This window comes from Neopelma chrysocephalum, unplaced genomic scaffold (assembly GCF_003984885.1).
Source record: "Neopelma chrysocephalum unplaced genomic scaffold, ASM398488v2 Primary Assembly neopelma1_26, whole genome shotgun sequence".
NCBI classification, from domain to species: Eukaryota; Metazoa; Chordata; class Aves; order Passeriformes; family Pipridae; genus Neopelma; species Neopelma chrysocephalum.
The window spans coordinates 14028699-14056592 of record NW_020897695.1 but is presented as its reverse complement, the minus strand read 5'-3'; the positions used below and the strand labels follow the sequence as shown (position 1 = coordinate 14056592).

Genomic DNA, 27894 nt, shown 5'->3' with positions numbered 1-27894 from the left:
GGATTCCAGCTAAACTTATAAGGGGTTTCATTCTCATTTCTCACATCCCTGGCCTTTTAATAGTTGTGCTGAAAGTAAGGGTCAAGTTCATTTCTCCTTTTTGCTAAAGTTCGACAACCAACAGAATACATTTTGTTTCCATCGATAACACACTTTTAGCTATAGAGGTTTGCAGAAAGTGCTTTTAAGTCTTGCAGTAAATACACCTGTAGAATCAGTTCAAGGATAAATACAGCTTTAGAGATACTGCCTACCAACCAGTAACTGTAACGAGAGGACCATCTAGTGGCGACAACCACAATTCGCACTCTGCTACTTTTAAGAAAAATGCACACTGTTAATCCATGCAAGCCACTGGTCAGCTTTTCAGTCTTTGGGTTTTTTATTCCATAGCTTTAATAGCTTTAATTTAGGGTTTGACCTTCTATTATGAAAATAAATAAATGAGTTTGTTGATTTCCTTCATCTGTTCCTGTTATGAGAACATCTGTGTCAATCCTTCCACATGTGAAAATTGCTCATAGATCAAATCATTAATCTGAAGACACTAGCAAGAATGAAATTTAGCAAGTAGGCTACAAAATAGCTTTCTTTACTTCACAATTCTCTCCACAGAGAAATCTACAAGAGCTTTTTTCTTAATACAAGAGACAAAAAATCAAGTTGAGAAGTGACAGTTGTACTTTGTATGTTTTACATCTCCATCACATTTCAGCCAAAGAGATGTGCAGTTTAACCCTTTAAGAGCTGGAAATTTGGTTTCCTAAAGTTCAGGGTCCTGACTTAACTCTTCGCCTGACCCATACACCTCAGGACTCCAAACTCAATCTTTTTTTCCTTTTGTCAGTGTTAACCCATATGGCTTGGGAGAATGAGCTTCTTTACCACTGAAGACATAGGATTAAAAGCTCCATAAAAAAGACCAAAAGCATAACCTTCATCAAGAGAAATCCGAGCAGGACTGAGCAACTTCATAGATCAAGTGCTCTGTGTCAACTCCTGCAGCATTCTTTGCTTCCTCAGACAAAATATCATGTTCCTGGGGGACCAAAACACACCCTCCCCCCCAACACTCCCCCAGCGTGCTTTCCCTGTACTTATGCTTTCCTCTTGCTCAACTGCCATTCTCCTGTGTCTGCTTCAGTAGCTCTGTAAATATGACCTGTGAAGTTCCTTTTTCACTTTCATGTTATTTCAAGGATGCTTGAGTATAGCAATGAGACACATACTAGTCACAGCAGTAACAGCAGGCAATAAACCCAAAAACTCTCCCTAACATTTTGTTAGTCTGCTTCCAGAGGGGGTGTAGAAGTTAGACTGTGAGCAAAGCAAGCTCACTGCTGCACGCTTACAGCACCACCACCATCATGAATTAACCATCGCTGAAGGTGAGAGAGACTGTTAGCAGATGCCTGAAAAGAATTCCAGGGAAGCTAGCAGAAGGCTGATAGTAAAAAAAAAATACTAATTTATTTACAGACTCTCAGTGGCACCCCAGAACATCTGCCAAACATAGAAACACACAGATAGCATGGCAGGCCAAACCTGGACAGGCATTTGTTTACTAAAATTAACAACACTTGATAGACCTCCATTCTGGTTCACTCAGGATGGTCTTGCAAGATGGAAATAAAACCACAATACTGTCACTCTTAAACCTCAAGGAGAGAACACAATATTAAAGATGATACTAAAAAAACCTGAAATAGTTTCACTGCACAAGATTAAAAGCACATCCTTGACAGGAAATGTAATTAAACAGTCCAGGAAAGCCACACAAAAAAGAGTATTCAGTGCAGGAAATCTACAAAATGAGAAGAATATTCTTTCATTTCTCAAAAAGAACTTTCACCAGTGTCCATTTTGCCAATTTCACTGATGTTTCAATACATGCCTTAATAGTCTTCTATCAAGTACCTGAACATTCACTATAATTTTCCTAGATTCATGTCTTAAACAGAAAGCATCTTGATTTTACAATATGAACATGTATTATTCATTACCTCATATAAATTTCTGCCTTCCTTGTTTATTTATGACTTGAGAGCATTCTTTTTCCAACAGCAACAAACATACTTTTGTGAACTCAAACATGGGGAAGAAAAAAGGAAAAGGAAAGCTGCATGACATGCTAACACAGAAGAGCTACTAGAAAACTAAGAAAAGTTTGCAGAACTTACCAGAGTTCCCTCTGCTGTTCTTGCTACTTTGTCAGGATTGGCCCTCATTTTGACCATCCCACGTGTTGAAAAGTGTTTGGCTGGCTGAGTAGGTACTAAGGTAAACAGTACCTTCTGTCTCCCTAGCTTGCAAATACACCTTCTTCGTTACATTACTTGCATCCACCACAGCTCACGAGACAGGTCTGAGCTGGTGGTCAGACCTCTATTCAGACCTCCATGGTAAACAAACATGCATGTCAAAAATCCAGAGTTTATTCTGCAGAACTGCAGGGTACTTGTTTTATTTTTCCTGAAACATTCCAGACACTCATAATGCTTAGTTTATGATCCCTTATACATTTGTTACTGCAATTCCACTACGCCAGAAAGCACATTATTCCCTCTTCTCAAATTTAGGAACCTCCAAAATGTCTTTCTGCTGCTAACAGGAATACACCCATGCCCTATACACTCACTCCTCAAGACACTCATATCATTAATACCTTCTCACCCACATGAGTTGACCATTTTCCCCAAGGTGGTTGTAAGAAATTAGTAAGAGAAAATCTCTTCAATCAGTACAAATTTTGGTCAGCTGAATTGAAGCCCAGCGACAAGCCTGAGCTTAGGGTAAGGCATTGTAGCATTATTACTAGAAGGTTATTACACCCATGAAACTGAGGGATTGTCTGCACATATTTGCCATATTGACCCAGAAGACTTTCTACCTTGGAAAGTGACTATCACTCTGCCAACAGTTTAGGGACACTACTTTAGTAGATGACTGCCACCCCCCAGTACATCGGGCAAACTTCGGTTCTGAACAGAAAGAGATGTGGTGCAAAGCAAATCTAAATGGTTCCACATTGGAACACAAAAACATCCACAAGTTCAAAAAAGACTGATATCTATTAAACTCATTGAAATCTACAAACACACCATAAATATTATTGTCCACTGTTACATTTTTCAAAGTATTTAAGTATTTTTTTAGAAATCTGCATTACATATATTTCAAGACACTGGATATTTTAGGTTCAGCAAATGAAGACGTTAACTTCTTAACTTGTCCAGGATAAGCAAGTGCAGAAAAGCAAAACAGAATTGAAACACAGAAGAAAACAATTATTTTTAGATTTTAAAGTATTTCAGAAGGGAAGAGCCAGGGATTTTGTCATGTTTTTTAAAATCAATATTAGCCTTGTAAATTCATCTCCAGTTCAAAATGTGAGAAAACAACTATTCTGCATTTAATATTCTTTGCCTCATTTTAACTTCAATTATTTTCAATGTCCTTCAGATAAAAGGTACCACCATTCATAGAAAGACGTTTTCCTCTAGACAGCAGCATCACATCACCTTTCAAACTTTAAGTTCGCAGTTAAACAACTAATGACAATGAATATACAACAAGGACCTTACCTTTTACACCACCAAATGGACCATAAGTCATATTACAAGCAGTTCTCTGAAGATTGTGCTCATACATCAGCTTAATCTGATACTGGTTCCCATGTTCCACATTTCCCAGAGTTCCTACAAAAAATGAAGGGTATATATTTATTACTTTGATCCACACATTGTGGAAGAAGGAGTACCAGCGTAAACAACCTGTAACTTAATCCTAGTGACTTTGAGATATGGAGGCTCACCCTGTTGTGATCAACGATGCAAAGATAAAAGACAAATAAATGCTAACAAAAATAATTTTGTGATATACATCACATTCTCCAAAAAGGTGTTCATGAATTTTAACTTCCTGACCCCTTCAGGGAAGTAGCAGAAATTCAAAAAGTCTTTGTAAAGAAACTAAAGCTAAAACTCACATTTTAAGAATCAAAACTCTTCACCCCATGAATAAAGTAATACTTAAAGACTAATAATAGCAAGCAGAAAAAAAAACCAAACAAACCTTTGTCAATAGTCACATCAGCTGGGAAAAAGGTGTTTTGAGTGAGTGATACATAAGCTAAATCCTACCACAGCTTTACTATACAAAGATTATCTCAACACCATCTTTAAAAACATGCTAAGATTTGTAGCTTAGGCTAACCTTTTAAGCAATTTCTCCAACTAAAATCAAATATAGCTTTTAAACAATTACCCCTAAATCAGGCCCATGTTAGGGAAAAGATGGGAATAGACATGAGGGGGAAAAGCCCTGGCTGAGTAGTAACTAGATAATCAGCCGCACTTGATGAAAAACAAGTTAGAAAGTTGTCAGTCTGTGTATTCTGCCTCTAATAAAACATCCAGGCCATACTGCAGTCAGTCCTGAAGGATGCTTTCATTTGTTAAGAGCAGCAGCATAGTTATTTTATTATGAATAACAGACACAGTATCATGTATAAAGCAAGTAAAGATTCCACTTTATGAAAATGTAATTTGCCATGGAAGCATAAAGAAATAATGATAGTTATTTCTCAAAGGAGCTTGTTTGAGAGTACCTATTCAGATGTCAGAAATTACCATTAAAGCATGCATATTTACAGATTAGTATGAAAAATCTATTAAGGATTGCAAAATTTTACTTTTATTATTACTTAACTGCTTAAGCCATGCAGACCAAACAGCAAATTATACCTAGAAAAGAATTCTAGACTCACTGTTGTATGCCTTGAATGCAAATTTCAAAAAAAATTGTTTTAATAAAAATTGTACTGGTAGGCTACAATCCTAAGACATAAGCACTATTACAGAGAAGGGAAAGTATGAAAACTGCAGTAGATCTTGTAGTGTCACCTCTCAACAAAGACCATTTTTACAGGTGTCTCCAGATAGGCAAACACAATTTGAAAATAGAGCATGTGTTTGTAACGTATTTGCCTAAAAGGCTGTGAACAGGAAGCAAGCTGCTCCTACAAGAAAACCATGCTCTTGTAATGACAGAGGAGCCACAGATGTCCCTGCACAGAGAAAACAAACAATGCCATGTTGCCTATTGAATTTTGAAGATGAGTGTACAATTAATAGATCTCTTAAATCTGTGCTTTGCTCTAAGCATATAGAAGATAGAAATCAATGCACAGAACAGGTATTTTGTGACTTGCCTCTTCACACAGAGAGAACACATCATATAGAATTTCCAGCCAAAGGCAGTAGAGGAAAAAGGATATAAGAAAAAACATAGTGGTTTCACCTTCTTACCAGTATTAACCTTCTGTCTTCTCATGGGCTACCTTACCAATGTTCTGGCTTTCTAAGAAATTACCTTGAGGTTTGATTTCAGAAATAGTTGTAATTATTTATTTTTAGAGAGCTAAGTAAGTTGGCACTATACAACCAACATTAGCATGTTCAACAGTAACATCCAGTCCTAAAACTGTAATGAGAACTAGTTGTTTACAATCACTACCAACCACAGACCATCACACACATCACAGCATGTCAGGCACTGAGCAGATCAGCAAACTTCTGTTTACCTCTGGGAAATATCTAGACCTAATTACTGATGTTTCCTCCTCATACATGAGTTTAAGTAAGAGAATATGACTGCAGATATTCAGGGATGATGAGCAAACACTGCATATATCAAGTTCACCATTAACCTAATCCAAACTTTAGAATACACTTAAAATCACTGGAAAGCTTGGATCTGTAAACTAACCTGAAACAGCATATACACAGAGTTTTCGGCAATGCAACACAGCCAGATGAAGTCCTTCAGTACCACTGTAAAGAAGGGTAAAAAACCACTATTTTTAGATCAATTCCAAGTAAAATTTATACAGGATAAAATTCAAGTAACATATTGAAATTGCTTTAATGTGTGGACCAAATGCAAACGTTTGGGTGTTAGATGCTAGCATAAAAAAGTACTGATCTTCCAAAATTCATGCTGAAGTATTTGGAGTTAATTTCAAAATCAAAATGAATCCTTTAAGAACATATTTTCAGATTTAAATATCAAGAGCAACCCAGTTTAGCTGGAAACTCATTTCAAACAAGGTGCTGTTATTCCTTCATGGAAGGATGATATGAGGATCACTGCTCCAAACAAGTCTTATTCAGCAACCACAGACACTACTTTTTTTAAAATTCACTTTTGTACTAGCTGCATGGAATATCTGAACACTCACATATTTCTTTTCTGAACCCAAGCAGTATTTCCAGCAGAGAAAGTACTTGTGCTGTAACTCTAGAAAATGTTTTAGTTCATTTCATGGAGTAAGGCATTGGAATTCCCACACAGAGTCGCTCCATGAGTACTTGAATAAAAGAACAATTTCCAACTGATGGAGGCCTTCCAGCTTGTGCCCTTTGGTCTCAGAGCACCAGTCTTTCCTATGTTTAGTACAGGTTTTTCTCTCATTTTTAAAATAAAGTTCATGATGCAGTATTAGAAGTCAATTTCAAAACTAAAATGCATCCTTTGAGAACTAAATTCTAAAATAAAGTTCTTCTAAGTAGACTCCCTTACAGCCAAATAAATATAAGGTCTTTTCCTTACAGTCATAGTATCTTTCCTCTACCTGGGCATCTACTTCCACTAAATTCTTTGGAATTAAAGATCTTTTGTCCTCTGTCCTCTATCAGAATGAAAACAACTGGCCGATATTACATCTTAGATCATAACAAGTTAGTCAAGTTTTCTTAATACCTTAAAAGATAACTTTCAATATAAAGTTCTTCCTGTTCTCCATGCTCCTAAAAAATTGTACAAGTATCAAATTGTACAAATTGGCAGATTATTCTCCATATATACCTTAAGTAAAAATTCTCTCATATCAAGATGATGTAAGAAGCAGATCAAATGCATACTACAGGACGCATAGATGTGACTAATAGTTGTCCATCTGAAAACTGGAAACTTGCCCTCCAAAACAAAGGAAGAAAATCACATCTAAAACTTAAAAAAAACAAAATAGCCAGCCATTTACTTACGAAACAAATTTTCCCACTTCCACCTGCAATATTGGTTCTCTCAACTGCACTTCCAAGAGTAAGTCTTCAGGCTGTACTTCATCTCCAGGTTTCACAGGATGTGGATTAAAGATTCTGAGGTATCCCATATAACTGCCCACAATAACTTTATCTAAAAAACAAACAAACAAAAAAATCAACACAAAGGATACTACACAATACAGTAGCACATGTGGAATTCAATTTGTTGCAGAAGTGTTTCAAATAATACCCTAAAAAGATAGTATATTGACACGATTCAATTAATGTTGATTATGCTCTGTCTTTTAGGTTAAGATAAGGAATTACCTTTTTTGCAGATTCATAAAAATTTGTCAGCAAAGGCTCAAGGGTTATTAACATGCTAGAAACCACAGAAATGCTTGAGAACAGTCACGAGAGAATTAGAACTTCACAAAAAAAGGTGGCAGGATCAATAACTCAATTCTACCCCAGTGCACACAGTATAAACAACAAACAGGAGGAGTTGGAAGCTGCTGTGCAGCTAGAAAATTATGACATAGTTGCCATGACAGAAACATCATGGTAATTCTGTGGGATGACCATACAACTGCAGCACTGCAATGGATAGCTATAAATGCTTCAGAAGGGATAGGTAAGGAAAGAGAGGTGGTAGAGTAGCCCTGTATGGTAGGGAGTGTTTTGATTGTCTAGAGCTCAATGATGGTGATGAGAGGGGTGTTTATGGGTAAGAATGAGAGAAAAGGCCAGCGAGGCCTTTCATGGTGGGAATCTGTTATAAACCACCCAACAAGGATGAGGAGACAGATGAAATATTCTATAAGCAGTTGGGAGAAATCTCCCAATCACTGGCCTTTGTTGTCATGTGGGACTTCGACTTAACAGATGTCTGCTGGAAATATAACAGAGCAGAGAGGAAAGTATCTAGGAGATTCCTGGAGTGTGTGGAAGATATCTGCCTGAAACAGCTGGTGAGAGAGCCAACTAGGGAAGGTGCCCCACCAGACTTGTTTGTGAACAGAGAAGGATTTGTAGGTGCTGTGATGGTTGGAGGCCATCTTGGGCACAGCAATTACAAAATTGTATTTTCAATTCTCAGAGAAGGAAGGAGGGGGTTTAGCAGAACTGCTACCTTGGACTCCCAGAGGGCAGACTTTGGCCTATTTAGGAGACTGGTTGAGAGAGTCCCTTGGAAGGCAGTCCTGAAGGGCAAAGGAGTCCAGAAAGGCTGGACATTCTCCATGAAGGGAATCTTAAAATGTACAGGAGTAGGCTGTCCCTGTGTGCCAAAAGATGAGCTTACAGGGAATAACACCAGCCTGGCTGAACAGAGACCTTTGGCTGGAACTCAGGGAAAAAAGCGGAGATGATGACATTCAGAAGAAGGGGCAGCCCACTCAGGAGGGCTACGAGAATGTGCTGAGGTCATGCAGGACAAAAATCAAAAAGGCCAAAGCCCAGCTAGAACTTAATCTGGCTACTGTCATAAAAGAATAAAAATGTTTCTATAAATACACTAGCAACAAAAGGAGGGCCAAGGAGAATCTCCATCCTTTATTGTATACAGGGAGGAACACAGTGACAAAGGGCTAATGCACTTAGTGCCATCTTTGCTTCAGTCTTTAATAGAACAAGAACAACTGTTCTCCGGTTATGCAACACCCTGAGCTGGAAGACAGGGACAGGGAGCAGAATGAGGCCCCCATAATCCAAGGGGAAATGGTCAGTATTCTGCTACACTACTTAGACACACCGAGGTCCATGGAGCCAGATGGGATCCATCTAGCTGGTGGAAGTGTTCACCAAGTCACCCTCTATCATTCATCAGCAGTCCCAGCTAACTGCAGAGGTCACAGCTGTCTGTAAATAAGCAAATGTGACACCCATCTACAAGAAAGGCCAGAAGGAGGATCCAGGGAACTACCAGCCTGTCAGCTCGACCTCGGTAACAGGAAAGGTTGTGGAGCAGAGTGCCATCACACACCATATACAGGACAACCAGGGGATCAGGCCCAGCCAACAATGGGTTATGAGAGGCAGGTTCTGTTTGACCTGTCTGATCTCTTTCTATGGCAAGGCGACCAGCTTAGTGGATGAGGGGCAGACTGTGGATGTTGTTTAGCTAGACTTTAGTAAAGCCTTTGACACCTTTTCCTACAGCATTCTCCTGGAAAAACTGGCTGCTTGTGGCTTGGACTGGTGCACTGTTCACTGGATAAAAAAGTCGCTGGATGGCTGAGCCCAGAGGTTGGTGGTGAATGGAGTTAAATCCAGATGGTGGCCGATCACAAGTGCTGTTCCCCAGGGCTCACTACTGGGGCCAGTCCTGTTTAATATCTTTATCGATGATCTGGACAAGCGGACCAAGTGCACTCTCAATAAGCTCGCAGATAACATGAAGTTAAGTGGGAGTGTTGATCTGCTGGAGGGTAGGAAGGCAGTACAGCAGGATCTGGATAGGCTGAATCAATGGGTCAAGGCCAATTGTGGGAGGTTCAAAGTGTTGGGTCCTGCACTTGGGTCACAACCCACGCAGTGCTACAGGTTGGGGACAGAGTGGCTGGAAAACATCCCAGTGAAAAAGGTCCTGGAGATGCTGGTCGACAGCTGGCTGAACATGAGCCCACGCTGTGCCCAGGTGGCCAATAAGGCCAATGGCATCCTGGCTCGTATCAGAAATGGTATGGTGAGCAGGACCAGGCCAGTGATTGTGCCTCCATACTCAGTACTGGTGAGGCTGCATCTTTAATACTGTGTTCAGCTCACCATAAGACACTGAGGTGCTGGAGCATGTCCAGAGAAGGGCAACAGTGCTGGTGAAGGGTCTGGAGGCACAACTTAGATTGGATATTAGGAAAAATTTCTTCACCAAAAGCATTGGAAGAAACTGACAAGGGAAGTGGTTGAGTCACCATCCCTGGAGGTATTTAAAAGACATGTAGATGTGGTGTTTAAGGAAATGGTTTAATAGTGAACACGGAGTACTAACTGTTGGACTTGATGTTAAACATCTCCTGCAACCTAAATGACTATGAATTTCCACTGAAAAAGGCTGTACACCACATAACTAACAGCTCAACTTTATTCAAATTCTTCTGAAAAGGGACAATCTAAAATTAATTAAAATAATTTTAGAAGAGTATGGTAGTAATGAAATCAAACTCAAGTAGCTCTACTGAGCAAAAACAGAGCTCCAAGGTGAGCATGAGTGTATTTATTAATTTAAAAACCATACACACAAAAAACTTTCCCTGACAGCAAAGGCCATTTCACACTATTAATGACTACATAGAAAAGCAGGGTTTACTCAAGCAGAGTCACTTATTGCAATTGTCCCTTATTTTCCAGACTAAAAGGGTTATTTGTTTTTCTAAATTCTTAGCTTATTAGCTCTTACCTTCTTTTTTTTTTCCCCTTAGGTTTCTACAACAGCTTGGAACATGTTTGCTTCCATGACTAACTGAAAATGTTTTATTTTAAAGATATCTACCACTGAGGGAATAAGACATGAGAGAAATTACTAGTGAACATAAGCAAGGATTAACATGTTTAGAAACGTACAAGTATAAAAAGACAGAGAGCACTGAATTTGTCTTCTTAAGCCTACAAGGACACATTAAAGATAGCAGACTTTAACTAGCCAACTAGCCTGGCTAACAAGCTTTCAGGTCAAAGCAATCTCACAGCTGAGTGGCTTACAAGCCAGCAATCACATAATTCTGAATTTACCTTGTCCACTGCCACTATTATCAACATCAGCAACACACAGGCAGCCTTGGTCAAATTCCTCCTTTTCTCCAAGTACAGTGGACCACCAGTCTCTAGCTTTAAACAAAGACATTCTTCTTTACTGAAAAGGAAACAAACCATTGTCAAAAGTGTATACTAATATATACACAACTGTTTATACAAACAACTTCTCCTTTGTTAGCAACAGCTTTTATCAAGTATATTACACCTCTTAGCTTCACATTGCACTAGTGTGAGCTGAATAAACGTTAACTCCAGTGTAGTTCAAGAAACCATCCTAGGAATCTTCTTGTCATTAGTTAAATTAGTTGTGATAGAATCTGCTAGTTATGTGAAGAAAATGTAACAAAATAACAGCTTTTTAAAAAAATGTGAAAAGGCTTCTGTTACAACCATTAAGTAATAAGAAGTTTTCAAAGTCACAGAACTGAGGTTCTCTCTTACCAAGGAGTGTCAGAAAAAAAAAAAGATTATGAGGCAAATCTTCTGCAAGAGAACTTATTTTTAGAAAAGTAAACGAAGGCATAAACAGACATCATCAAAACCTCCACCAGGTAATCGCCTTGAAGATGCTCTAGTGACACGACTAAAGAACTCGGTCACGCAGGGCACAAATCAGCTTTTCTGCTCCCTACCTGCTGTTATTTTAAGAAGGGGGGAGGGAGGGAGGGAGCGAGGAGACTAATCCTTTTGTAGGCGGCTTGACAATAACGTTATCCTAGTTCAAAACTCACAGCCCATGTCCATGAACCTGGACACACTCGATCCCGCAGAGGAGCCGAGGGGTATCCAGCCAGCAGCAGCTCCAGCGGAAAGGAGGAAAAAAGACGGGATTCGGAGCAAACGCAGCCTTGCAAGCCCGCGCCTCTCCTCTTTAAAGGATACCACGTCCAGAAAATTAAAGCACTTCTTTATTCCCTCGGGCGGCTCCCGTCGCTATGCCCGCTAGGCAACCTGCTGCCGCCGAGCGCGGGCTGGCACAGCACTGCCCTCTCCACACACCCCTCCTTCCCTCCCTCACGGAGCCCCTGTGCGGCACCCACAGCACCGCCGCGAGCCCCGGACACACACACCCACACATCCCCGTGGAGTGGGACAAGGGAGACAGAGCCCGGCGGGGGCTTACTTTGGGTGGGAGGTGACAGCTCCCTGGCACGGCGCAGTCCGAGCCGCCCCGGGGCGGCAGCCCCGCTCCTCACAGGTGCTCCTCGCTCAGGCGCGGCCCGAGGCGAAGCACAGAGAGACAGAGAGGCAGCGCTACAGCAGCATTTCCACCGTCGCCGCCGCCATCTCCAGCATCCTGCTCTCCCCACGGCCGGTACCAGCCGCGCCCCGCCCCGCGCCCCGCCCAGGAGGGAGCTTGGGAAGTGTAGTTTGGGAAGCGGCGCCACGGGCCGTTGGGCTCTATCATTTCTTCCTCTACGAGGGGGGAGTGCAGAGGGAGGAAGAGAGGCATTCCTTTACAGTTTCCTGAGCAAGGAGGAAAAAAAGAAAACTAACCTCCCCACAGCTTGTGCTTTTCCTTTTTCAAAGCCCCTGACAGGAACCTCTCGCTCTCGAGGCGGCCCAGCTTCAGCCGCCTCTTCCCCTCTCTCCGCCCCTCCCTCCACCCTTTCCCTGTGGCGTGGTACGGCCGGCGCGGGGCCGGGGCGGCGCGGCGCGTGTGGCGCGGTCGTTGCCGACCCGGCGGTCTGTGGGGACGCGCCGGGATCCCGCTCCTTCCTCCACGGACGGGGCGGACGCGCTTCCCCGCCGCGGGTCTCGGGAACCACTACCATGGACAGGACCGCCGTGGCCAAGATGGGAGCGATGGCGAGCGCCAGCGTGTGCGCGCTGGTGGGCGGGGTGGTGCTGGCGCAGTACATCTTCACCATGAAGAAGAAGACGGGTAAGAAGACCAAGATCATCGAGATGGTACGTGGTAAGAGGCCGAGAGCCCCTCGGCCGCATGCCCTTCTCCTTCTACTTGTCCTGCGGCCGGCGGCTCCGTACGGCCGCTCCCACGGGGACAGGCGGATATCCTGAAGGGATATCTGAAGGGGCAGAGGGGGGATGTTGTGCCCAGTTTGGGATTTCTGTAAGGACGGAGGTTGGACGCAGGAGCACCTGCGGTCCCACCACAGCGTGACCCACTAGCGTGGAAAGTGCTCCGTCCTGGCCTGTCCTCTCCGGCCCATAGGATACATATGTACCTGTGGGTCTTGGTGGTGGTTTAAAAGCCTGCGTGTAACTTGCTTAGAAGAAAAATAGGGCGTGCACACGCACGTGTCCAACCATCTGTTGAAACTGGGGAGCACTGCCTGCTCACGGTTACTATAAAAGGAAGATGGAGCTCGCTCGCTCTCTACTGCCCTGGTTAAACTTGTTATTTAGGGTACTGTTTAAATATCTGCTAAATATCCATAACTGGATAGTAAACGGTCTTAGTTTGGACAGCATGCTGATTATGTGGAAATCCTTCAAAATTAGTGATTTGTACACCACTGTACTGAAGAACTGAACTGAAATCATCAAATCAGTTGGTGTTGGCCAGTGTATCTTTTGTGCTCTCCCTTACAAAACTTTACTAAAAGCTCAGATTTATGTTTTATTTAATTACACATGGAAACATGTTTTGCTCAGAGCTAGGATTGTGTATGTAAATTGCGAGCTGCCTGATTACTGGTTTGGCCATACGTTGCCACACTTGCCAGTGGAATCCATACAGTGCAGTTTATGATAACGTGGGTCCAAGGAAGAATTCCACTGTGAGTTTTTGCTAATTATAGAGTCATCTTAGGATTAAAGGGTGGGCTCAGTTCAGCGCAGGCTGTGTCTCACCTAAAAAATACATTGCGCCGGCTGGAAAGGTAAAAAGACCTTTCCCCAAATCTTCGTTCGCGAAGATGGGCCATTATTATTATTCTTAGTGTTGAAAAAATATTCTTTGTAGTCATCAGTCATGTCATTCAGCAGTTTGGAGGCAGGTGCATTACTTTTTAGTTTCTCTGAGCCCATTTACAACAGTTAGCACTGTAATGCTAAAACTTACTTTTTAGTTATGTGAACAATAAAATAGCAACATCTAAAAGCCTGATCACATGAACACTCAAAAGGCAGACCCAATAGTTTCACTGACTCCTATTCACAACACCTGATTTGAGCTGTAGTTCAGAAAGTGCCTCATAATTGCTGAAGACGTGTTTATATTAACCCTCTGTACAATGTTTAAGTGGTGTTTTGGCGGGGAAGAGCTAAACTTTTATCTTTGTTGCAAAGATTTTGCTTTTGATAGGGGAAAAAATGTTAGGCCAATGCTAAACTGATTTCTGGTAAGTGAATTTCTAAAGTATGTATTTTAGATAACATTTTCAGAGCACGGGTGTTGGACACAAATCTGTGATCCTAAAGAGATACTTCCAAAAATTTTGCTTTTATGATCAGAACTTTTCTCAGCTTTACATTGCAAGGAAAATATTAAACTTGTTGAAAGCATGTCAGCTTTCTCATGCAGAAGCCTTTTTCTTCAGTTGGATGCAACATATTAATACTATCTGCTCACTTGACAAGTGAGCATGTCAGCCAGTATTCAGGTTGGTAGCTTCCTGAGCTAACAAATACCTTCAGTTCTGAAAATGCAAGTCTTCTTTCATAAGTAGTATTTTCAGTAGACACATGTGTTCAGCCTGTGCAATTTCTTCAAAATAAGTGAAATAGTTATGTAACTTTTATACCCAGGAGTTTAGTTTGTCAAATAAGGGCAAAAATGTGTTTGTGTGTTTTATTTGAATATGCTGCATTGTGAGAAGCTTCCTGAAATAGTTTTATCCACCAATGTAGATTTGATTCCACATCTGTCATTTACAGGATGCTGTATCAGTTTTATTTTATCTCAAGAGAGACCTTTCTATGAGCTGTGGGGAGAAGGTGCTGTTTTCCAGTCTGTCTTTAGCTAAGTTAGAGTAGTGGTGAGGAACAATACTGTTTTATTGAAATGTATTTTTTCTAATACATGAGGCGGATCTTCTGTGTTAGATTAAAATTATAGGATTCTTCTTGTATTTTCAGCAGATTTTTTTGGTTTAAGTTTTCTTCAGGGAACGTTGCACTTTGGTTTTATACTCACCTTAGAATTACCTTGCTATATAACTTTTATCAAAATCAGTAGGGAGCAGACCAAGTTACACTTTAGTTATGTGAATTCTCACCAATGAAATATTCTTTCATTATAATTAATTACAGCAATATTTTTTTACTTTTTTTTAGTTAAAATGAAATTAGATTAATATAAATGTAAGTTAAAAATGACTTATAGCTGTCTTTAAATGCTAAAAAGACCGTGACTTTTACAAATCAAATAGAATATCTGTAAGACCAAGTATCAGGGATTATGATGCCGAGAATGTTTGTGAAGAAAAGTGGAAAGGATTTTCAATCATTGTGGAAAAGAGTAACCATGTTTCCTTGTTCAATAATAAAAATCAAGAAATTCTTAAATGTCTAGCTCACATTTCAGTGGATGATTTCCTTAGCACAGTAACTAACCTGTTACACAAATTTAAGCTTAATGAAAACACCTTAAAATTACTGCATCTTATTTGAAAGAAAAGGTTTAAGTTTGAAATTAAAGTGTTAATATTGTGTCTTCATCAACCATCTGTAGTTTGCAAACAGGAAGTTTCCCTTAGGCACTCATGAATGTAGACAGAGTTACTTCAGCTCCGCTTCTGAAGTAAGAGAGGCATTAATAGTAAATATATAGCCAGTCACGTGAAGTTCTACTTGGTGTGTTAAGAAACAGCCATCTCTCAAAGCCTTGTGTATTACTTTGTACAGCCAAATTGCCAATTCTGTGAAATTATCCTAAGTGTTCCCAGAGTCAGGTGAAGGCAAAAGTTAGCTGCAAGGTTGCTAACTTTAATTTAAAGGGATGGTTAATAATTAATTAGATTCTGAAAGTAACTTTTTAGATAATGTTTCATGTCTACTTTAAAAAGAGATTAAACTTTGCAATAACATTCAGTCTTTTGGATTTTTCAAGTCCCAGACAAGTTTTCAGTGAAGTTGCGGATTCTGGTATAGCAAATAGTTGTACTGACAACAGACTTCAGTTTCTTGATTACTTTTTGCAAAGCAGTTTGAGCAGTTAAGCACAAAAGAGGTGTTCACTAACTAGAGTGAAAAATGTTACCTGAGACTTTCAAAAACACTCACCTGTAAGGAATAGCCTATGTTAATTGAAATATGGGGTTAATGTAAGAAAAACTTCTTAATGAAGTAACACAGAGGTGTTAAAACCCTGGGGTTTTTTCAGCAGCTTGTTCCTCACTCTGTAGTTTTGGGGCTTTTTATTGTATTTCTCTTATAGGGATGAGAAACATAATAGAGCTGATTGAAAACAGAATAGCAGAATACCTTAAACTGAGGCTTCCTCTCCCAGGTTTCTTTTCCAGAAAACTGCAAAAAGGTTAGTTACATTTGTCTATTTCTCCTTTCTCGCCCTGAAATGAGGGAATGTAATTACACCAAAAAGAGACTTTGTATCAAGTTACACCAACAACAAATTAAAAATCAACTTAAAAGCAATTTCTGAGTTTACAGGAAATGTCTTAAATGTCTCTGGACAGTTTTCATTTTATTGTGTTACGGGAGGAAAAAAAATGCATGGATTTTTGCATTACTAGAGTTTACCTGGAGAGAAATAAGTAAACGAATAAGAAGAGAGGTAGCTGCTATTTATCTGCTTCCCTAAGAAATAAAGGAACAAAATCTGTGAGTAAGAGTGTTACAGGGTTTATGTGGCGGTTTTGGTTTTTTTGTAATGATTACTTTCTTTTACTCACCAGTCTCTGGTGAGACTAGGTTCTTGTTTCAAAGGGCATAAGAGGGTTTTTGCCACAGATGACAGATAGAGACCCTTAAAACTGGCAGCAATCACACACCACTTTACTTCTTTATTCTTGTGTTGTTGTTTGTAACTAGTTGTTATAGTAACTGCGACCTTACTCCAGCAGGTTGACCTCCAAGTGGAGGGTAAAGTAGAGGAGCATGTAGTGTGTAGCATACGTATTCAAGAATCTAAATGGTTAGTATTTGAAACTCCTTTATACATACTTTTGCCTGTACAAAGATGAAGAGTTTGAGCCTGAGTAAACTGGAATCAAGTAGTCTTAAGCGGTAAAAACTTTAATGGAACACATGCCATTATATCTCAATCAACAATCACAAGTTATCAGAAGGAGGAGAAAAATCACTTAAAAATATGACTTAACACATACCGAGCATTTATTAGAAGGTAAATATATTCCAGAGCAGAGTGATTCATTGAAAGATTGCAAGTATTAAACATGTTACCTTTAACTGTCAAACAATATAAGCAGTAATAAGTTTCTTTTAGTTGTCTGAATACACATATCATTGCAAATCTTTTCATATTATGAATTAAAGTTTCATAGCATTCCAATCATACCATTCAGTCTTGAGTTAACAGAAACTATCAGCTTTTATAAGATATATCTAAATTGATCGATATAGGTATTGAAGAGACCCAGGGTATGGATCCATGCATTTATAGATAGGAGAATACTTGCTGTAAATTCAATAGCAATTGAGCTGTAAATGTAAAAACATGGCAATTTGTGTAATTCTGGAAAGTTGAAAATGCCTGAACTTTGGAAGCTATTTCCTTTAAAAAAAACCAACCAAACAAAAAAACCCAACAGCTTCCTTTTACCTATTTTCACTAGCATGAGTAACATAATGCAAAATACATATTCTCTTCTATGCTGGCTAGTTCCTATTTATGTTACTAGCCTTCAAGCCATCAGCCACACTTCTTCCCAGCATGTGTGCATACAAGTGTATTTTGTGCAAGTACAGTACAGTACACTCTTCAGCTACTGTAAAGAGTAATTCTTAGAGAGAGATTAAGGGAAAATATTAGAAAATAAGCAGAGGGTTAGATTTTATTGCTGTATTTTGGTGCGTTTGTCAGACGGTAATTAATTTTCAAGATTTAAATTTTCGGTGGTTGAGCTGCATCAGACAGCGCCGAGCAGCAGGTGGCGCTGGTGCGAACCGGGCCTCAGCTTTCCCGGCCGGTCTCTGAGGTGGATGAGGGACACTGCCCTTTAAGGAATCCTGCGACTGGCATTTCTTGGCCACTGCCTGACTCCAGGTTAGACACGTACAACTGAACTGCTCCTGCATGTAGAGGGCCCAGAGTAGCAGCTCTGTCTCTGCTGCCTGTCAGATACTCAGCAGTGAAATTTGGCAGATCCCATCACATGCTAAGTGCAACTGAGAGGCAGGAATAACTCACAACTCTTTTTCCTGGCCTCCTTTCCTAACTACTGTGCAGAGATATAAGGTCAGATAAGACTGGGCAAGATAGTTGTGTAAGTATACTATTGTGGAGGGTGTGGAAAATAAAAGTTAGAGCAAGAGGTCTAACTTTTCCTCTGGCCTTCTTGCAGTTACGTTACTGTGCAGCAGTTGATCTGTAGTGCCTGTTTCTTCCTAGGGCAGAGATCTTCATATAGCAGTTATGTTGACCAGTTGCTGGATGTCAGTCATGTTCTCCTATCCAAAAGTCTTCAATCACCAGTGGTCAGCTGCTGTAAAACATCAGAGAACCTCTGATGACTGCAGTAGGCAAATTTTTTTGTCCCATGTTTATCACTCAGCAGCTTGACTGGCACTGTGCCATTAAGTTGGAATCCATGGCTGTTTTGTTAGTCACTTCTATCTTAGGTTATTTGTGTGGAGTTTCTGACTGTTCAGGAAAAAAAATCAGTGTTCATTAGAAGTCCGCTGGATTTTTTTAAATTTGGCTAATCCTAATATCGATAGAGTGCTTTGTTTAAATGTTAAAAAAAGAGACATTTTTCAGTGTAAGTGGACATATATTTAAGGTCACAGCACACAAGTCAAAGAAAATGCTGTTTTTAGATACTAAAAGTAACTATATTGTTTTCATTCACTAATGCTACAAAAGAATACAGAACTGCACTGACTTGTCTCAGACAATAATTACAAAAATAATTTTTAATAACACTTCTATAAATTATGGAAATAATACCTATTGCTAGAAGGAAATGTGACTTCTAGTTTCATATATATCAACCTTTAAAAAAAGAGATAATTTATTTAATTTGTAATTTTATTTTATTTTTAAAGGGCTGGAGCAAAGCCCAGACTTGGGCACTGAAGATTTATTAAGTGTCTGAATATAGACTTTCAGACTTCTTGAACCACCAAGATTCCTGTTCAAATCTATTTGTTCTTACTTGTTTCCCACTTGTTAGCTGTAGCTTCCTTCCTGCACCCTTATATAAAGATCTGTTTGTCTGCTTTGCAAATTGGATCACTGAAATAATCCAAGTTTGTTAGCGGTTTAGTTTTTTTTACCTAAGAGTTTGCTTTGCTCCACCTTAACGCTGACAGAATGAATATGACTGAAATGTACCATTAACCTTGTTCCTTTAAAGCTTTTCCCTCTTCATTGGAAACTTACTAGTTATCAGACTAAAAATGTAGTTTTTACATTCAGCAGTTATTAATGTAGCACTTACTATTGTGAACTGCGTTTGCCTTTGCAACATGTATCAGCCTCAGTGTGGTCTGCATGTTACCATGGAAAAATTGCATGTGAACTGAAAGGCAGAAATTAGCATGAAGCAGTAGCATATTAACACATTAGCAGTAGTAGAGTGCAAAGTATAGTAGTGGTAGTATTACTACAGGTTGGTTTTTGCACACATGGTGTATCAATTCTAGAAGGCAAGTACAAGAAATAAGGAGCGTCCAATTGCATCTTTAGATGGATCCAGCAGTGAGAAACACCCATAAAACAACGAGGCATGGAAGCCACACAATCCCTCATGCCTGTTACCTATAAAAGTGTGTGGCAGCTATATTTCATCTTTAGACTTAACCGATTATTTTTTACAAGAACTTTAAAGAAGGGTCTGTTCTCAAAGAGAACCCAACAGTTGAAAACTTCATTAGTCTCAATGTGTAATTTAATTGAAATATTATATTAGCACTACAATCTTCCATCAGAATTGTAGTGTCTGGTAATGCATTGTAGATTAAACTTTGTCCTGCTGACTTTGCTTTCAAACTGAGTCCCACAACTCCACTATTCAAGGGTCAGAGTTTATTTGATCTAGATACAGCATTCTTAGGCTTAGTGAAAAAAAATCTAAGCAGATGTGGTTTTTTTCTTAGAAGCAGATAAGAGAAGAAGAGAATCAGCAGCAACTGCTTCAGTCCAAGCCGTGGGCTTAATGCAAATTCCATTCAAGATGGTGTTACATGGGAAACTTCCAAGGAAACAAGCATTTGTTTAAGTTCTTTCATGTGCATATAGATATATAAGGGTATTTAGTTATAAAAAGTATACATGCAAACGTACAATTTGGGGGAAAAATAGTATAGCTCATCAAAATTACATTATTATGCAAGGTGAGCTTTTGTACACCTGATAGCTAATTAATAATTTATAAACATACCACAGTATATTTACATACTGCCAGTTCTTAGAATTCTACACTTTTTGCCTAGATATTTTGAGGAAGGATTAGCAGCCTCACCTGTAAGCATTATTTAAGTAAGTGTTAGATTCTGTGTAACATGAGAGAAGTGGATCTTTCAAACAACCAGACTTCAGCACGCTCCATAGCAGTGTCATAGGAAAATAAGACTACCACTCCAATTAAAAAATTCTTATTTGTTAAAATGAATTTTCTGTATCTGTGCTCTCAGAAGAAGAATTGGCAAGAAAAAGGAAGGATGGGGTAAAAAAATAAGATACTTGCAATTAAACACTATCAGGAAAAGCAAATTATTCTCCCTTCTCAGGGCCTTTTTCAGTTCTGCTCTATCCCCTGTAAGGTAAAGAGCCCAGAAATGCATTTGGTATTTAAGCTGGAGGTTTGTAATGGAATTATAAAGGGGACTATCCAGAGAGTATTGGTAGGAAAAGGCATCAGTGAAATATAAGTATGAAGGCCAAGAAGAAAGCCTCAGTTTTCTTCTGCCCTGCATTGAGTGAGTGTCACAACCTTGATTTCTTCTTTCAATTTTGGTGCTTATATTCTCTTTTTTTTTTTTTTCTGCAAGGGCAGGAGAGAAACAATGAAGCTAATCAGATTAAATTTTGGCTAAGTAGGATGTCATTTATAGAGTGATATTTCCAAGATAGATACATGATTACTGACTGAAGATCACTTGATCATTTCCAGATACTCACTGATTACTAAACAATACATAACTTCGTTTTTAACCTGCTAGTTAAAAAGTTTCATTCTCTCCAAAGTGAGGGAATGGGAACTAAGCACAGAGATGAGATTATTCCCCTAACATATAATCAGAGAAAAAAAGAGGTCCCTCTGGAGCTGTATTCATTCATCCCAGTACCTATAGAACTGGTTTTGTATGTTCTGTACCCCCTATATTCTCTCAGACTAAATTTTTACCTGGACTAATAAGTGATAGAAGGAGATCACAGAAAATACTGGAAATTCAGGCCTTAGTTACTATTAGTTCTTCATAGACTTCTACGGAGAAGTTGAAATGTTGCATAAAGTGTTGACTTCTATCGCCAGTGTTGTTACAGTTCTTTCTGAGTTTTGTGATGTGTAACAATGCCTGTGTTTGAAAAATAATGTGTAAGTCCATCAAAACCTCTTACCCTATGTTCCATTACCTGTACTTCAAGATACCAAGTCAGCAATGTGTTTGGCTTGCCTTCACTCCTGCTTTCTTGTAAAAGTCAAAATGTCTGTTGATTTATCACCAGCAGAGATTGCTGCTTTTGGAGTGTTTTTGTAAGCATGAGAGGAAGGTGCATAAGGGACAATGATGCTGCAGTATCTTTTATTCTCTCATCAGAGAGATGTATTAAATACAACAAGAAAAAATGCTTAAGAAGTTTAGCTGTTGTTTATACATTCGAGTGTATGTGTCAGCACTAATAACTTAGTGTTCAACACAGCCATAAATGGTCAGACTTTTAGATGATCACCAGTTTTCTCATGTATTGTAAAGAAAGATGGATCTCTGATCAGATCCAGAAAATCTCTATAAAAAAAAGTTGTTAAATATGTTTTGTTATATATATATATATATATATAAAATATTATAATATTATTATAATAATATAACCATTCAGGTTAAAACCCTCACCTTCTTAGCATATATCTTCTCTGGATTTATCACAGTTTAATTAATTCAGTCTTTAATATGTCCTTAGCACTTTTCTATAGGATGTGCTATTCAAGCTCTTCTTTTTGAAGAATCATACTCCTCACAAATCATCTCTATAATAGACATACCCTTTCATATACAAATAATTTTTCTGTATTGCATCATACCAGTTGCAAATATGGCTAGTATGGGTTTTTTGACACTAAACCTTTACTGGAAAAAATAAGTAGTATCCAACCTTGCAAGACAACCTTCTAAATCTTTATGTACCCCAGCTTCATCAAACTGAGCATTTATCTTAGTTTCCTTGTAATTGTCACAAATATCAAAAGCTATTCCTGGAACCAGCATGCTGCTCATTAACTCAGTTCACTAGGGCATGAATAATAATCATGTTTGAATACAGTTGGCTTGTGTTGGTTCCTTTCTTCTGCTTGGTTTTGGTATCTGAGTATACTAAGGTTCAGGTAGCTTTCCTTGACTTGTGAGATTATATCAAGTAGGCTGCTTTGGAAAATGTGTACTAAGTAAACTTACTATAAAAGCAAAATTAGATAATAAATACAGTTCTTTAATATTTAAAATTGATCCCTACAATAAAGCAAGGTATCGCTCAAGTAAAGTTGAGCAATGTAAGTAAAATATGGGGATATATTCAAATTTGTTCAGTTGTAGTAGGGTCACTAGAGAGGAATAAAAGGTAGTAAGCTCACAAAAAGACTCTAGCTAATGTTTACACTGCAGACAGGTTTCAGTCACCTCTAAATTTTGTAGCAAATATTCTAATGAGCAGAAATTACTCCTAACTGTGTCCTCTTTCTTCATCTTTAAAAGCTGATGTCAGTTTAGTTGAAGTATTCAATTTTTGCTTAAAAAACAGCTAAGGTAAGTTACCTAACTTTCTTAGGTAACTTACCTGTGCTCTGTTAATGTCTTTCCACAAATAGATGCAACTTAGGGCAAGGGCATGTAAGGACCGGTAAAACCAGTTTTTCTTTGCTTTAGACTAAAACTTGCAGTGTTTCATATTCTTTGAGAGTATCCTGAATCTCTACACACCAAGCTCATCTAACACACCAGCATATAAAGTTGAACCTTTTCCCAGTCTGACATCGACAAATTACCTAATGTTTTAAGTGCTGTTCTTTTTTACCTCTCTCTCTTTTTCTGTGTAGAATATTCTGTAGTTGAGATATGGCCCTCAGCCAAAGAGAAAAGGTTAAAATAGAACCTGTCTGTTGACATAGCTATACCTCTTTAGTTCGTGGTTCTTAAAGTATATTTAAATAACCTTCCGTATTTCAAAGAGTAGAAATGTCATGCTGGAGTTTGTTTCTCTCTCTTTAAAAAATTAGTGGCAATTTTAATTCATCTCTTACCAGAAGTTAAACACTGTAAACAAAACACTCAACTGACTTAAATCAGCAGTAACAGAACTTGGTTAGTAGGAGCTGTTGCAATTGAAGTGTTTGACACAAAGGTTTCCTGGAGTTGAAAAGACAGTCTTCCTTGTTTTGTAGACGAGGAGTTTCATATATGACAATTTCATTAAAGTGAAAGTACATTGTTGATAGAGATACAGTAGCTGTTTTTCTAAGAATTAGGTGTTGGCTGCATTAATGTTTACATAAATTTTGCTCACGTCATTCTCTAGCTCTTTCACTAAAACTGTAATAATTTATGTGAAATGCTTTCTATTTAGTCTGGTATACTCAAAAACAGTCTGCAAGAGTTGGAATAAATTTCTGTAATTGTATTTAAATTTAATTAAATAAAGTAAGAAACCTCCTCTTTTTTTGTTTCCCCGACTTTCATAAAAAGCACGCTAATTTTCTTTAAATTCTTGACATTAGAATTCATTTTTTCACTGAATCACATCTGAGAAGTACTAGAATATCAACAGGCCAGCTCCACAACCCACCAAATCCCAGTCGCATCAATCAGGTTCACAAGACGCATCTATATATCAGTCCCAGTGTCACCTTTGAAATATATAAAAGCCCAAAAGCAGTTACTTTGCAAACTGAATGTATAAAGTGATGCCTTTCCCTGAACTGCATGATTCATCTAGCAAGCGTATTTTACTTCATTATTCACAAGGGTTTTTTTAAATTAGAAACCCAGCACTGACATAAACTACAACTTTTTGTTGTGCAAATTAGTCATATTTATTCAAGATATTGCATTATACATATGTTTCCCAAACATTATTATGAAAATATTAATGAAAAGCATGCTAACTATAATAAAATACTATAAAAGGTAATATTCCCTGTATGGTACCTTCTACAGCAGTGTACAAATGCTTTAACAAGTGGATTAATGGGAGCTATGAATCCTGGCAAATGTCAGTGATTCAGTAAGTTCAATTTACTGAATATAGCCTTTGCAAGGATCATATTTTGAACTTTCAAATGGTTTTGCTGCTTCAGGATGCAGCAGACCTTACCATGTACATTTGAGGGGATCTTGTTCAATTCTAAGAGGATGAGTGTTGATAAAAGTTGCATGTTTTGTATCAGCTGAAGTATTCATTAGTTGTTTTCTTGGGTCAAAACACAGAGAACACCACTGAAAAAAATGAAAGTACACTGTAGGCCACGTACACTGAGGAATTCTGATAGAGTACATACTGACCTACAGTTGGAATGTAGACACAAAACATACAAATCCACTGTACCATTCAGAAAATGTTGAATTTTTGGGCTTCTTTAATGTAGAAGAACAACTCATCCTCCTCAGAAGGAAATTTTCATAACTAATGAATTTCTAGAGTCCTGCTGTTGTGGGTTTTTTTCGTAGCAACAGAGGTTTTGTATGTGCTACACTACTAACCTGCGCTTGCTTCAGTTCTGATGATCACACTGCTCACATTGATGGCCTGATGTTTGATGATATGAATTGGCCTGATGTTTGTGGTTCATTCTGGCAGCCTGAAACAGTGATCATGAACCTGAGGTTGAACATGAGTTATGGGGTGATACAGAGAAGCTTGCACTGTTGCTATAGCAAGAGTTAACTTCATGTGACACTTTCAAGCATTTACACAACTTCAGAGCATAAAATATGATTAGACAATACTTCCTTCATCCTCTCACGCTAAAACATATTTCTTTTTAATCTGCCTTCCGTGTCACCTAGTTACGGTCTTTGATCAGGCAACATGCCTAATGACAAACTTCTGAAAGCGGGTTGAGTCGCCTTGTCTTTCAAAAATCCTGACAAACAAGGCTGCTTGATTTCCTGTTTCAGTATCATACAGATAATTACAGCCAAAACAAAAATTAATTAATTCATTTGCTTCTTCTACATAAATAAATGTGTGATACTTAGTAAACATTAATGAGAGCATATCACTGAGCTGTAGGAAATTTGTGGCACTCTGCAACAGGAAATCCTAAAATACTTGCAAAGATTTTGTAAAAGCTTTAAAAAGTAACAAAGCAGTAAACTTCTGCTTTGAAAAACAAGTGCCTTCCTCTGTTTGAGCAGCCCAAATTTGCCTGCTGCATCCATGAAAGCTGTTCATTCTGTGAAGGTCAAAGGTTTTGTTGTTGGTGAACCAGCTGATCTGTAAGCCTGTCGGGCTGTACTGCTGAGCATAACAAACCGCTGTGCATTGCTGACGTGCGTCACAGGACCCTGGGGTTTTGCACGGGGATTAGTCAGGCTGTATTTGGAAACGCCCTCAACTGCACCCTGTGCTGCTATATTAGTGTTTCTCAAGCAAGAGGAATTTTCTTTTGCTTCTGCAGCTGCTCCTGCAAAACCCTCTGGTAAGTGTGCACAGCTTCTGTCAACAGTACCGACTGTCTTCTTGCCTGCATTTTTAAGCCAAGGTTGTGAGCTGAGGCCTTACTTGCAGTTGTTTACTGTGACAAACTGTATTTTTGTATTAAAAATTTGATAGCACAGAATTAGCAACAGCACCAAAGGAATAAATATACAGTTTTAATTGAATAGGTTAATTCAGCCTAAATGTTACTCTACTTTAAATATGTATCAGAGCATTCTTAAGTGTTGGTATTTTCAGAGTGATGTCATTATATACCATGCATGTCAGCTTTTATTTCTATACAGCAGGAATAGAAAGATCACAAAATATAGCAGACCAATTCTTAAAAGGATTTGGTTGGTTTTTGTTGGCAGCCTGCATGCAAGCCCTGCATCTCTGGACTCTGCTTGCCACCTATGCTGTTGCAGTAGGACAAAATCAAGGACAGAAGAATCAGGAGTGCCCTAAGCTCAACGCACAGGTACTCTCCTTTAAAAACACAAGAGCAAACGCTGTTGTCATGTTTTTCTGTGAAAGCGCTCTCTCCAGATTTTTTTAATCGGGTTTTTTTTCCCAAACTAAGTATCAGAATCCAGCACGTAAAGTATAAAAAAGATGTAAATAAATAAAATAAAACAGGAAAAATCATTTTTAGTATGCATCCTAGCCCATGTCTTAAAATAGCTTAAGCAGTGAAGCCACTTCAAGTTATTTCATATAACCTGTGCTGGATATCTGGTTTTACAGCATGTTATCAAGCAACTGTGAAGATACTCAATGTTCTGTTGTTTCATTCACATAATAACTTTGCCTATTTACTTTTTAGACAAGTCATCCTAAGGGTCTTTCTTGACAGAACTACTAAAATAGTAATTTGGTAATTACTAGTTACTAAGGACTTCTTACCGTATTTGAGCTTGCAGCATATGAATATAAAATGTATTATGGTTTTGATAATTATAAATTTTAAGTATTTGTCCTGAGCTCAGGTTATGCTAGCGGAGTGCACAATCAGTAGTGCATTTCTTCTGACTAGCTGCACATAATGGAGTGACTGATGTGACTACACTCATGTCCCGTAGCTTTTGATGTTCCTGTCTAAAACATAAGCCTACTAACAGCTGGGGCTGCTAAGAGAAACCTCTGCTGCACTAATGGAACAAAATTCAAACAGTCTGAATTAAAGCCAATCTTGCTTTATACGTACATGAGCTTTTACATATGGTGGAAGAGATATACACACTCTTGTTCTGTGGGTTTCGTTACAGCTCCCCTACTTCTTGCAACTCGTACACTGCAAATAGCAGAAGTTACATGAAGAAGCTTGCATGTATTTTCAGAAGTTTTTTTAGAAAGCTTTGTTTTCTAGAGTAAATAATGTTCTGTAATAATAGAAAAAAAATGGGAGTGGGAAATAATATCTAAATCAAGGAATGTGCTCCTTTTCTTTATAATTTCACCAAACTGTTACTTTCTTCCACCAAGAACACTAAAATCAATTTTCTCTAACTTCTGGGTATCAAATGTCCTGGTTATCACTAAATGCCATGCCCTGCCTTTTTTGGAATATGTCCATAAGTAAGTATATGCGATAGCTAGTCTCAGACGTTGGCATTGGGCATCTGCAGTTCACAAAATAAATTTATTCTTGGTTTATAGTCATTTATGTGGAAATTGTCAGCATAGACTAGAAATAAAATTTACAAATAATTGAATCCTATCCATTTTATCACTTTGATTTGCATTTTCCGTGTTCAGAAATAACACTGATAGTTCCCTCTCCTTGCCAGCGCACCCATGTGTGTCCTCTGTATCAAAAGATAACATATTTGGAAGCTAGTCTACTCTAAGGCAGGTTTACCAACAAAGTAGAGAAACAGAAATTTTGTGATACTTGAAATTTACATACTGTCAATAGCATTACAGCTAAATCATATTGTTGTATCACTTATGTGACATTATGGTCAGCTGAAATTTTATGGAATATTTTAATACATTTGTAAGTGTGAGAACAGTTCTTACTATGATTCACAATTCCTGACTCATAACAAAGTATTCTGTCAATGATTGAGATTTATGGAGAAGTTCCCTTAAAATTTTATCCACCCATAATCCAGGGTGTTTTCTTTGCAG

The 27894-nt window shown here is 38.6% G+C and overlaps 2 protein-coding genes and 1 long non-coding RNA gene across 8 annotated transcripts in view; 1 reads left to right on the top strand and 2 right to left on the bottom strand.

The window, feature by feature from the left end:
* BBS9 (Bardet-Biedl syndrome 9) overlaps window positions 1–12184 on the bottom strand; it is a 289338-nt gene extending 277154 nt beyond the window's left edge. For both annotated transcript variants that reach the window (XM_027675657.1, XM_027675658.1), the window contains exons 1-5: window positions 11924–12184; window positions 10776–10896; window positions 7047–7197; window positions 5770–5834; window positions 3585–3698 (exon numbers count right to left, since the gene is read on the bottom strand). In XM_027675657.1, the coding sequence (XP_027531458.1) occupies window positions 3585–3698; window positions 5770–5834; window positions 7047–7197; window positions 10776–10887 (442 nt within the window). In that variant the 5' untranslated portion in view covers window positions 10888–10896; window positions 11924–12184. The remainder of the gene's footprint in view (window positions 1–3584; window positions 3699–5769; window positions 5835–7046; window positions 7198–10775; window positions 10897–11923) is intronic.
* Window positions 12185–12460: 276 nt separating this feature from the next.
* Window positions 12461–27894, top strand: part of NT5C3A (5'-nucleotidase, cytosolic IIIA) — a 26052-nt gene continuing 10618 nt past the window's right edge. Inside the window, exons 1-2 of one of the 5 annotated variants that reach the window (XM_027675652.1) lie at window positions 12461–12684; window positions 26136–26242. In XM_027675652.1, coding sequence (XP_027531453.1) covers window positions 12573–12684; window positions 26136–26242 — 219 coding nt within the window. In that variant the 5' untranslated portion in view covers window positions 12461–12572. Of the gene's footprint in view, window positions 12711–26135; window positions 26243–27894 lie in introns of all 5 variants that reach the window. The other 4 variants (XM_027675655.1, XM_027675654.1, XM_027675653.1 and 1 more) reach the window with 4 other exon arrangements.
* Window positions 17115–27894, bottom strand: part of LOC113964000 — a 24439-nt gene continuing 13659 nt past the window's right edge. Inside the window, exons 2-3 of the long non-coding RNA XR_003533028.1 lie at window positions 19349–19429; window positions 17115–18391 (exon numbers count right to left, since the gene is read on the bottom strand). This is a non-coding gene — a long non-coding RNA (uncharacterized LOC113964000). The remainder of the gene's footprint in view (window positions 18392–19348; window positions 19430–27894) is intronic.